Source organism: Palaemon carinicauda, chromosome 19 (genome assembly GCF_036898095.1).
Source record: "Palaemon carinicauda isolate YSFRI2023 chromosome 19, ASM3689809v2, whole genome shotgun sequence".
Taxonomy (NCBI): Eukaryota; Metazoa; Arthropoda; class Malacostraca; order Decapoda; family Palaemonidae; genus Palaemon; species Palaemon carinicauda.
In genome coordinates, this window is record NC_090743.1 from 107,628,168 (window position 1) to 107,640,286 (window position 12,119).

Below are 12,119 nucleotides of genomic sequence, written 5' to 3' on the forward strand. Positions count from 1 at the left end.
ACAGGACCGACCTCTCAGTTGTGTCGCTACGCCTGTGTCTGTATAGTGAGGAGCAGAAGGGAGCATTTTAGCAAGTCTTATTCTTCCTTTGACTTTGCAAGCAAGAAGCAAAAATGAAAAACTTCCAAATTTTTGGATCAAAGACGAAAGTTGATGTTTCTGCTTAGAGGATTTTAATGTTCAAAGTCTTTTTACTTCTGCTAGATCTTTAAAGGAGAATTTGAATTTTTATAAATATTTGTCCCTGAAATTGGATGAATGAGGTCTCTGAAAGACTGCTTTTCTTCGTTTAATTAAGTTTATGAATTATCATTTGTTACTTTTTTTATTAATTCGAAACGTATTCAATCTGCCTTTTTTATTGGTAAAGTATATGCTTATAATATTGTTTAGTTTTTTACTCATAATCTTCATTTTGAATATTAAAACAAAATTATTTTAATTAATATTATTATTATTGTTGTTGTCGTTATCATATATCTTGATTCTATGTGGACAATTCTTAGGCACCTAAGTAACAGTGGCCCTGCCTGAATATTATCCATAAATTCCTTAACAGTGAAATGAGCCCCCCCCCCCCCCCTCCCCGTCACCTACTACCCTGGCACTACTTCCCCTCTCCCCGTGGCACCCTCATCTGCATTCAATCCTTTAGTGCCATAATACATTTTACGATGGCATATTTACCCCTTGCCAGGACACCAAATTGGATCCAAGGAAAGTGGCACTTTAGCTTCGGAATCTGTCGGGTTTTCTACTTGGCAGAAGTTCGGTTTGTTTCTGACAGAGGAAGGCGGGGATGGTTACTCAAAGGCTTCTTCAGCCGAAGGGTGATGCCCTTAGGTAGATTTCGAAATAGCATATTTTTATTCTTGTTTTTTATCAATGTCTGTGTATTTTTTTTCCTGATATGCTCACTTTTGGTTATTATTTCTCTGTGTTTTGCTTCTTGTCTCTTGAATTGTTGTAAGTGAATGTTACCAAATTTTGAATGTTTTAAACTTTGAAATACTTTTTTTTCACAATTTCATGTGCTAATATTTCTTTTATTATGGTCTGTTTGTCTGCTTCATTAATTTGCAACACTTTATGTTTGTTTATGAATGTCAGGCAAATCTCTCCTGAGCCCTAATTTACATATCAAAATTTGTATTTTTTCTATTATTCTTTAGAGTAATCTAATCTGTTTGGTCACCGAAACATTATCAGCATGAATCAAGTTGATGTCATCCCGGATATAATTATTTCAATAGAATTTTCATATATCGTAAAGAAAATATTTCTCGAAGCAAACGTCTCTTGAGTATTGAAGGTAGTTAGATTATTTCATTGAGACTTTTTGCTTTATTATCTTTGTAGCTATAAAAGCATTTGCAGATGTGTATGATCAAGAAATTGTTTTTAAAATGCATCATTCGTAAAAGCAAATTCCGGCATCAGATTTAGAGCCATCAGTAGATATAAAAGTCGATTACCTTTGTTCTCCCACGTTAAAAAAAAAATAACTTTGTTCTTATGCTGTTGTTAGGCTATATCAGTGGTTCCCAACCTTTTTTGTTTCAGGTGACCCCAATTATTCACCTCAAGCCATGACAGGACCCCACTAGTTTAGTTGTAAATGCATTACTATGTATCACTAGTTGTTGGCTGTAAAAGTAAGGGACAGTAAATATCCTTCTATAAGAGAGGTACTATAAGGTTGGAAAAGACAAAATTAACATCATTAGATTTTATTATAGCATAAATTTTAAGGTTTAATATTAATCAAAAACCCCACTTCTGGAATAATATTTTGTCACATTCCACAAAAACAAACTAAAAGTATAAATGTTTTCTGTTAAATGGTAAACTGATTTTAATGGGAGGATTGGGCCTGGATCATGCTGCTAAGTTTATTCGTGGTTCAGTCTTAGAAAGTGCTACCCTCAAATCATGTTCAGGTTCCAGCCGATTTCTGTTTTTTGTTTTGATGGCAGTCAGAGCTGCAAACCCTGAAAGTATAAATGTTTTCTGTTAAATGGTATACTGATTTTAATGGGAGCATTGGGCCTGGATCATGCTGCTAAGTTTATTCGTGGTTCAGTCTTAGAAAGTGCTACCCTCAAATCATGTTCAGGTTCCAGCCGATTTCTGTTTTTTGTTTTGATGGCAGTCAGAGCTGCAAACCCTGAAAGTATAAATGTTTTCTGTTAAATGGTAAACTGATTTTAATGGGAGCATTGGGCCTGGATCATACTGCTAAGTTTATCTATTCGTGGTTCATTCTTAGAAAGTGCTACCCTCAAATCATGTTCAGGTTGCAGCTGATTTCTGTTTTTTATTTTGAGGGCAGTCAGAGCTGCAAACCCTGATTCACACAAATAGGTTGTAGCAAAAGGCAACGACACTTTCCCATACTCACCTCCAAGGACTGGTTTTTTCTTTCTTTACAGCAGTCCAGAACACGCCTAGTGATTGTCGCTGAAAGTTGAAATGAAGAGTTTCGTCATGCTGCACCTCGATGAGCTCCTCTTGCAGATTTCGGATAGAAGACTCTTCTTTTGAGAGGTCCTCGGCGTGGACATCGAAGGGACTGCGCACCCCTCTGTATTTCTCATGCAACTCTCAATCCGGAATATACCTGTCAAACTCCTCACTCAATTTCTTAAGGTGGCCAACAATGACACTTTGTATGTCCAAAAAAAAAAGGTTCAAGAGTTGAAAGGACGCAGTTTTTCCAGTTTGATTTTTCCCTTCCACAACCTCAGCTTTGCCTTGAAAGCCCTGAGCTTTTCTGACACTGAGGTATGAGTTTCATCTATCCCTTGCATGGATATATCCAGAAAATTCAACTCTGAAAATATATTTGTCAGATATGCCAGTTTAAGCAACCACCCTGGTTCTGTAAGCCTTGATGCCAGTGCATGTTTCTTCTCGTTTAAGAAGATTTCAACCTCTGCATGCATGTCAAACACCCTCTGGAGCACTTTCCCTCGGGACAGCCACCTGACAGAAGAGTAGTAAAGCAGGTGTGCATGTTCTGACCCCATATCAGAGCACATCTGATTTAACAGCCTTGAATTCAGGGCTGACGATTTAAGTGTGTTGTCTGACAGTGGAATAGTTTCAATTTTTTTCACTGCAGCATCTCCGATAATGGCACGAACCATATCAAGGGCTGCTGGCTTTACCAACTTTTCCCCAATTGTGTGTGGCATACACTTAGCAATTTTTATCTTCTAAGAGATAGGATGCAAGTATTGCTTGTTGAACAGAATACAGTCCTGTGTGCATAGGGTTGTCTAATTGCTGATGCTTCAGTTGTTCTTCTTTCCTCTAGAAATACTCACAATCTTTCCCCGCCAGAGTTGGATATTTTCCCTGGAGATGGCACTTGAGCTTATTTTCTTTAAGCGAGTCGTGACTGAGCACTTCCCCACATACAACGAATTGAGGTTTTTTTACCCCATGATCGATGAGGCACATAAACCCAGTGCCAAGGAATTCTTCTTTGTATATCTGCTTTCTGGACATCGCTGAAGAATCTGAAATGAAATGTGTAATTGTTCAGTTACAAATCAGACAAAAGATGTTGTTTGGTACAGTCTGCCAAGAAGGAGGAGGGGAAGAGGCCAAGGAGAGAAGAGGGGATGGGGACCAAGGAAAGAGAAGAGGAGGGGGACAAGGAAAGAGAAGGAGGGTTGAGAGAATAGGAAAGAGGGGGGGGGGAGGAGACAAGGAAAGATGACAAGGAGGACTAAAGAAAGTGGGTAGGTAGCAAGGAAAGTGAAAGGGCAAGGAACAAGGAGGAGGTGTAGAGAGGAGGGGAGGGGTCAAGGAAGGAGTGATAAGGAAAAGAGGTGTAATATATTTGCAAATCGCAGTAAATAAGACGAAGCAGAAAACGAAAAAAATCAGTAATATACAACTCTCCAAATCTCGCCAAAACAACAACCTCATAAAACTACCATATACAATACTCCAAATCTCTAAACAACCGCATAAAACGACATCCTCAAAAACCAGCGACTTAAAATCCTCCAAATCTCTAAACAACCGCATAAAACGACATCCTCAAAAACCAACGACATAAAACCCTCCAAATCTCTAAACAACCGCCAAACCAACGACCTTTCCGACCAAGTGACCAGCGCCGCAGACGCGCCAACTTCACAAGAACATACAAATAGAATAACACATCTAATAACACAATAAATGAAATAACAATAAAAACAACACAAACTCACAAGAGGTAAATAAAAAGGAAGGGGAGGAGTAAAGAGGAGGAGAGGAAGGGGAGGTGGCAAGGAAATATCGAAGAGAAGGGGAGGGGGTATGGAGGAGAAGAGGAGTGGAGGGGTAAAAAAGAAGCAGGAGGAGGAGGGGCGTCGAAAGACGGGGAAGGGGGGAAGAGGAGCAAGTAAAGGGTGGCGAGGGGAAAGTGGCCCCTCCTCCTTCCCTGGCCCCTCTCTTTCTCTTCCTCTTCCTTTGCTCATCGCTCTCTTTAAATATGGTGGGGGGCTTTACCATGTGGTTTTAGATTACACTACCGAGCATCGAATCGCGCTTCGAGTCACCTCAAGCTTGGCTCGAACTCGAAGGAGGCCACACACTAAAGAGCCTTGTTTCAGTTAAGCGCTTTTTCCGCACAGTGAAGATGTCATCCTCAGACCTAGACACAGACGATTTTTTAAGCATTGCTGTTGCTCTCGAAGAGAAAAAACGTAAAAAGCGATCAAAGTGGAGCAAATCGTGGCTTTTAAAGAGAAATGATTTCTCACATACCAATTTGCTAGAAGAACTTAGATTGAAAGAGCCCCAAGATTGGTTCAACTATCTGAGGATGGACGAAGATACGTTCCTAGAGCTTCTTTCCATGGTAACTCCTATTATTGAGAAGAAAGATACGAAACTTCGAGAAGCAATTTCTCCCCATCAGCGTCTAGCAGCCACATTACGCTTTTTAGCAACTGGGAAATCCTATGAAGATCTAAAATTCTCAACGTGTATTTCTCCACAAGCATTGGGACACATTATTCCTGAAACCTCTGATGCGATATACAGAGTGCTCAAACCCCATTACTTAAAGGTAAGACAACATTTGTTTTTCTTTGTGATATGCCAATACCAACATTTTTAGCGATACCGACAGATATCTCTATTTAGCAATGTATCGATACCGATACATTTCAAAGTTTAAAAAATTTGTGATGAAGAAGCTTTAATTAATGTTATTCAGTCATAAAAGATATGTTAATGATAGGTAATTAATTAACTGAAGGAAACATGAATTTCAATTTTAATATCACTTTATCTTATAGGTACCTTAGCCTATAGCTACATTGATACTTGATAAGGAAAAAAAAAACACTGGCTATATCAGTTTTTAATGATATTTTATTTTTAGCTAACATCAAAATCCTTATATGAAAATAAAAAAATTGAAGAAATTGTATATAATTAAAAAAAATTCTGTAACAACAAAATGAAAATGAAAACTGAGGATTTCTTTCCTTCATTGATAATGCTAATTATATACTTAAAGAAAATTCAATAAAAAAAAATAAATGACAAAATAAAAATGAAAACTGAGGATTCCTAACTAATTACCTACTTAAAGAAAATTCAATAAGAAATTCATTTCTGTAACATAACAAAATAAAAATGAAAACTCCTTCATTGATAAGGCTAGTTATATAATTTTCCTATCTATATGAATTCATTACCAGAGAAGTTATGGAAATATGATGCAAGTTGGGTCCCAGAAAGAGGATTGAGGTGTCCATTGACAACATGGGACATTTCATTAATGCATCCTTTTTTGGCCTTGTACAAAACATCATTCACCAGACGAATAACCTCCATCGAAGTGCTTTCTGGGAGTTCGTCCAATTGGATTGCCCAAGCTTTAACTTGAGCATCGAATTTACTACAGTACTTTGCTTTTTCTGGAGACGCTCGAAGAGTAACTTATAAAAATCCCTCTGTGAATTCTTGCATCCTTTAGAAGATGTAGAAGATGATGCTTCGGAGCCTGTAGGAGAAGGAGCAGGAGTGGGAATGGTTACACAGTTGTTGGTGAAGAAACAGATGTTTCATCCAACTGTGGAAGAAGAAAGAAAAATATTTAAAATGTGTACAAACTTTTGTATTTCGGCATTTATAAACTTTTCGTTGGCTAAGCAAAATCAGGCTAAAAATAAAACATTTATTTACTTCATCTTTTACCCTTTGAGCTTTGCCCTTTTTTTTCTTCTGTATTGTTTTTTTTTCTCTTTATATATATATATATATATATATATATATATATATATATATATATATATATATATATATATATATATATATATATTTTTTTTTTTTTTTTTTTTTTTTTTGAGGTCAGGCTAGAGAATGAGCCTTCTGGTCCGTCCTGATTCTCCCGTCCATTAAAAAAAAAAAAAGTTAGGATTTACAGATGGAAAAAATTGATATCATGTGACTTTTTTTAAGTAACTTGTTAAAATTTGCATTATATAATATGGTATAATATTTATAATTTTCTTTATATTCTCTTTTTCAGTTTCCTTCGAGTGTCGCAGAATGGAAAGCAATCGCACAACAATTTGAAAACAAATGGCAATTTCCTAATTGTTGCGGGGCGCTTGACGGCAAGCACATAAGCATAACTCCTCCCCATGATTCCGGGTCTTATTACTGGAACTACAAAGGATTCAATAGTGTTGTGCTGTTGGCCCTTGCAAATGCCAACTATGAGTTTATTATGTGTGATGTTGGCACTAATGGGCGAATATCAGATGGAGGTGTGCTTGAGAACACAAAATTCGGAGACCTATTAAGCGAAGGGAAACTGAATTTGCCAGAGCCAGCTAAACCAGAAAATAGTAGCAGAATTTTGCCATATGTATTCATCGGAGATGAGGCTTTCGCGTTAAGGAAGCATTTTTTAAAGCCTTATTCCTCTAAAGACCTCACAAAGGAGCGCAGACTATTTAACTATAGGCTCTCTAGAGGAAGAAGAATAATCGAAAATGTATTTGGTATTATGACTTCACGTTTTAGGATTTTTTCTTCACCAATAAATCTAAAGATTGCTAATATAGAAAAAGTAGTATTAGCATGCTGCGTTCTACATAACTTTTTGAGAAGAAAATGTAGTGCATCATATTTGCCGCCGGAAAATGTAAGCAATGATATAGGCCTAGGCATTGAAAACCTAACCATTCCTGATGTAATGCTCGGAGATGTTGCTCTACAACCTTTGGAAAGGACACATACCAGAAACCCTCCGCAAGAAGCTAAAGAAGTCAGGAATCAATTTATGGCTTATTTTATGGAAGAAGGTGCCGTTCCATGGCAAGACAAGTCAGTAGGAAACTAGAGTACGAGACCAAGTATATATAAATTCAGCGTAGTCTTTAGCCAAAAAAAAAAAAAAGAAAAATAAGTAAAAAAAAAATTAAACTAACAATTGGTCTCAGACTTTTCCATTGGATAGTTAGTTAAATTCTAAACAAATTAATTATTTAGTTCATGGTGCTTTAAGGTTTTGGTGCACTTTGTATGAATTAAAACAATTAATTCTGTATAAGAAGTGCATATTATTTCTTAATAATTGTATGTATAGAACTTCATATCATTGCTAGATAGTACTTAAAATATTAAGTACAAGTCACATTGTTCAAGGAGAAAGCATCACTGAAATTGTAAAAGGATAATTAGTGTTTAACAAAAATATAAATTTCCCTTACCATCTCTCTTTCAAAGCTTTCCTCCTCTATAGTAGACCTAGAGCGTCCTGGCATTTCTTGGTCTTTCAGAAAGAGTAATTTTTCGTAGTACCATAAGTTGGGCTTATAAATGTCATCTGTGCTGGCTCCAGATTTGTATGAGGCCTGAACCTTTTTAAATTCTTTTCTAAATGATGCACGTAGAGAATTAATCTTACGTAAACATGATTCACGATCAGCATTAGGGTCACATTCTTTCAGTTTTTCTACTAATTTGTCTTGAGCAATTTGTTTTGCGTGTTTGTTATAGTAATCTGCCGATTTAATTTTCCACAAACACGGGAAAGACTGGTATAGGTCTATAAAGTCACTTAACACTTCTCTTGAATTGGCGCTATCCATCTTCAATTTCACTCAACATACAAAAATAATGGAGCCTTCCTCGTGTACCCAACAAATTATCACCTGGCTCGAAGCTCCGCCCACAAAATATCAGGAATGTCTTGATAGCGTCGAGCCAGCTGCGAGTGGCTCGTTGCACGATGCGAAAGCCCCCATACACTATGAAAACTCGACGCGTTGCACGAAGCGCGATTCGATGCTCGATAGTGTATGGGGGCCTTAAATTAGAAGCCTCAATTATGAACACTGTGATAGGCTATCATTCACTGACGTACGGTGGCGCAATACTTCGTCGGCTAGGGAAGCACTCGGTTTCTATTGTCGGCATACTACTTTTTCGTGAGTAATTAAGAATTTTAAAGAAACAAAGACCGAGTGCAACCTATGCAGCACATTCGTAATCATTATACAGGTATAAATGCATCAACTTTATAAGACGAAAAAATTTCAGACTGTTTCTTGCTGTGGCAGCAGTACAGATGGAGTGGAGTGGCTCTGGCTGCCTGGTGGCTGGTTGCACGTGGACGGTGATGCTTGTTCACGTATCAAACTCGTACCGCACTCGGGGATACCACCATCAAAATTTCGTTTTTTTATATTCACATATGAATAGATATACAGTATACAAGTCGATAAATAAAAAATCCACAAATACGTTTATATATTTTTTTCTCTACTGCGAGTTCTGCCATATTTTGAATTTTTATTTTTATTTTGATATCTTGGCGACCCCAGGGTTGGGAAACCTGGGGCTATGTTATAAATTGCAGTTTTCACAATTCTTTGTTGCATTTCTCAGGACGATTAAGTAAAGTTACTGTAGTAGATTTTGAAACTTCAGGAGATTGCCAAGTCTCAAATGACAACTTTGGAGTTCGATATATAATACTATTTCATTAACATCATCAATAAGACTCTTTTTAACCATCGTTGTGAAAATAGTGATATTCTCGCAATAAGAAGTTTTAGGATAGGTTCAGTCAACGTACAAATAAATTCATATTAAATGAAGCTAGATCATATTAATTTTTTTTTCTTGAAAAGGAGGAGACGTGACATCTAATAACTCGAGGAAAAACATGTGAAAATACATTTCATAGCAAATATTTGAAGTGAATCAATTTCTTATCAAATGTGTTTATCTTTAACTGATTCTAGTTTTGCTAGAAATTATTGGTGGTTACAAGAAATTGAATATTTTAATAATCTCTGATTGTATGTACAGATGGTTGCTAGTTTTACTAAGGTGCTTAATCATTGTGTTGGTCACGCAGAGTAAAGCTATCAGTTATATTGCTATCACTGAAACAACAAAGTTTAAGTTCACTTGAATTACAGGCGATTTGAAATATGTGTACCGGCGTCTGAATGGTTAAGAAAAATATGCTTCCGTGGCCCTTGTTGAAGGAATAGGGCCAACGAATTACGTAAGCCTAGACTACCGTCTTTTTTTTTTATTTCTCACGTCCCTTGACAAGCGTAGAGCTAGACCGTGTGAAACCCTTAATAGCGTGTCAGAAAAGATTGGACGGGAATAACTTCATTGGGGGTCCGATACGTAACTTCATTTAAATTGAACCAAAATGTTTATAAACTGATTTTTTATAATAATAATAATAATAATAATAATAATAATAATAATAATAATAATAATAATTCTCACATTACAATATACAAAAAACACATACTGTCTGGTCTCACAGTAAAAGCGTGGTACGCTAATCGCTTGATCTCCTGAAACAGCCATAATCTCTACAGACAGGCAAATACAAATATTATTCTAACTGAAAGCTTTGAAAGGTAAGAATAAAAAGATCATTATTAGATAAGTGATAACAGTATTGGTAAATGTTAATCAAGATGCATTGCATTTGATACTTTTGTTAAAAAAATAAATAAATGTTCTATTTTCTCAAGTTTATAACTTACCTATATCATATATTACAGAATGTACTATTATGACATGTAACTTATATACTTTTTATATCTATATCTATATATATATATATATATATATATATATATATATATATATATATATATATATATCATCTTGCTGCCAATGACTTCGTTGGGGGGGGGGGCATTTCTCCACACCCGAAGTTCTCGTACACTCCACCAGGTTGCTCATCTGATTATATAACCGTTGGCACACATGGATGGCTAAGGTATAGCCTAACGCCTATATTAGTGTACGCGACCCTGTCAAAATTACGGCTAAATATTTAGATAGATATGTATGTACACTCACATTCAACCCTTCCCATCCTCTCCCCCCCCCCTACCCAAGGGACTATCATGTTTTGTCATATGAAAGTAAATTTGTCTTGCAAGTTGTAATACAAAATCTCACCAAAATAGTTTATTTATTTAAAGTATTCTTTTGTTAGCAACGTTCTTAATAGTTTCTAAGTCGATTCGTGCAAGTAGCCTTCCTCATTTTCCGTTGTAAATCACTCTCATTACTATCGAAAATATTTTTTTTTATTAAACTTAGTGATTGTAAGAGAACTCGAAAAATTGTAAGACAAATTGCACCCACAGTACATTCTCCGCACCAGATTTCTAACAACATTAGGAATGAATTCAAGTTTGTACAGGTTGGTTACTAACAGTGCAGGGAAGGCCTAGTGATAAGATAATCAAAACCATTATAGTGTGAGAGCGTGTACAAAACGCGTGCAGCACAGATTCTTAACATAGAAAACGAGCGCTCATGATCAACCTGTTGTAACAAAGGCTTCATTGTGTGACTGCATTCATAAGGAACTAAACTTATTTATTGAATTGCATTTTAATGATGATGATAATGATAGCAATTGTATTCCTGGACATTAATTTATGAACACAGCCAATACATAACATCGCTATATATTACCAATTGCAAGACTTATTTCGATCAATTCCTTCATTGTTGCACTTTTTGTTGAGAATTGAAACGCACTCATTTGTGGCAAGGAGGAAAAATGGAGTTTGAAAGGGCTGTTAATTTTACGCCGTGTTAATTTCCATCTGCTGTGGATGCGTCTATCAATCAGGGCCAATTCGAAAGTTCAAGAAAATTATTTGACGATATTTCCATTGAAAGTTGCCGAGAAGTCTGTGTAAGTTTTCTTCACTTGTTTAATACTTAACCAACGTGAGCAGCCTACATTTTCCCCCCTATTATTGCCAAATGATTAATATTTACCTATACTGTTGTCTCCTTTTTTAAGCCTCTTCTTACTTTACAAAGACAGACAAAGGCAAATAGTATTCTAATTGAAAGCTTCAAAGAGATTATACCTGTTTCAGGTCAAACGATCACTTATACCACGCTCGTATTGTTAAACCAGACAAAATATCACTGCAGCGTTTTTGTATATTATAATGCAAGAAATTTATTATTATTATTATTATTATTAAAAAGTCTGATGTCTTTAATGGAGCAGTTACCCCTCCCCAAACTGCACTTCTATTTGGGGGAAAAACAATATCACCACTTGGCCGAGCCTCCGTTTTCAGCCAATCAGCATCAGCGAAGCCTCCCTCTCTACTCCTCCACCTTCACCATTCCCCGGACCCCATCCCTCTATCACTCGCAGTCCAGCAACTGGCAAGTGATGGTCCCGCTTAGTTTAAATTCGCGTTCTTGTTGACTTTGTGGATTACATTGTGATTATTGCAGTGCAGAGGGATAATTACTCGCTAGGAATATTTACAATGAATTTTAGCCATTTTAAAAGGAACATACTCTCTTTAAGGAACCAAGGGCAGAATATAGAAGACCTGGACAGTTCACAAGTTAGTAAATTATTTAAGGTACATTAGAACTTTGAAGACAAACCAGAAGATTGCTGTTCAGTTGCCCCTATTGGACCAGAAATTCAAACGTTCCTGGAAGGGGATGCATGATTGCATGACCGCATTTGATGGCAACTGGACGCAGGCTGAGACTGCAATTGAATCTGCAGAAGAAGGAGGCGGGCTGTGTGTTTGGGGAGCCTTATAGGTCTACCTGCTGAGTCA

General features: G+C 36.6%; 1 protein-coding gene and 1 pseudogene across 1 annotated transcript; one reads left to right on the plus strand and one right to left on the minus strand.

Moving 5' to 3' along the window:
* The first annotated feature begins 4,532 nt into the window (after positions 1-4,532).
* On the plus strand, positions 4,533-7,684 carry LOC137658302 (uncharacterized). The gene is made up of 2 exons (XM_068392975.1): positions 4,533-5,068; positions 6,542-7,684. The coding sequence occupies exons 1-2, from the start codon at positions 4,637-4,639 to the stop codon at positions 7,358-7,360; spliced, it is 1,251 nt and encodes a 416-aa protein (XP_068249076.1). The 5' UTR covers positions 4,533-4,636; the 3' UTR covers positions 7,361-7,684.
* On the minus strand, positions 5,466-8,328 carry LOC137658301 (uncharacterized; annotated as a pseudogene).
* Between the last annotated feature and the right edge of the window lie 3,791 nt (positions 8,329-12,119).

Excerpts from the sequence above, each read along its gene's own strand:
- LOC137658302 (XM_068392975.1), top strand. The coding sequence starts at position 4,637 with ATGTCATCCTCAGACCTAGACACAGACGATTTTTTAAGCATTGCTGTT. Across the intron at positions 5,069-6,541 it reads TCAAACCCCATTACTTAAAG|TTTCCTTCGAGTGTCGCAGA; the intron begins GTAAGACAACAT and ends TCTCTTTTTCAG.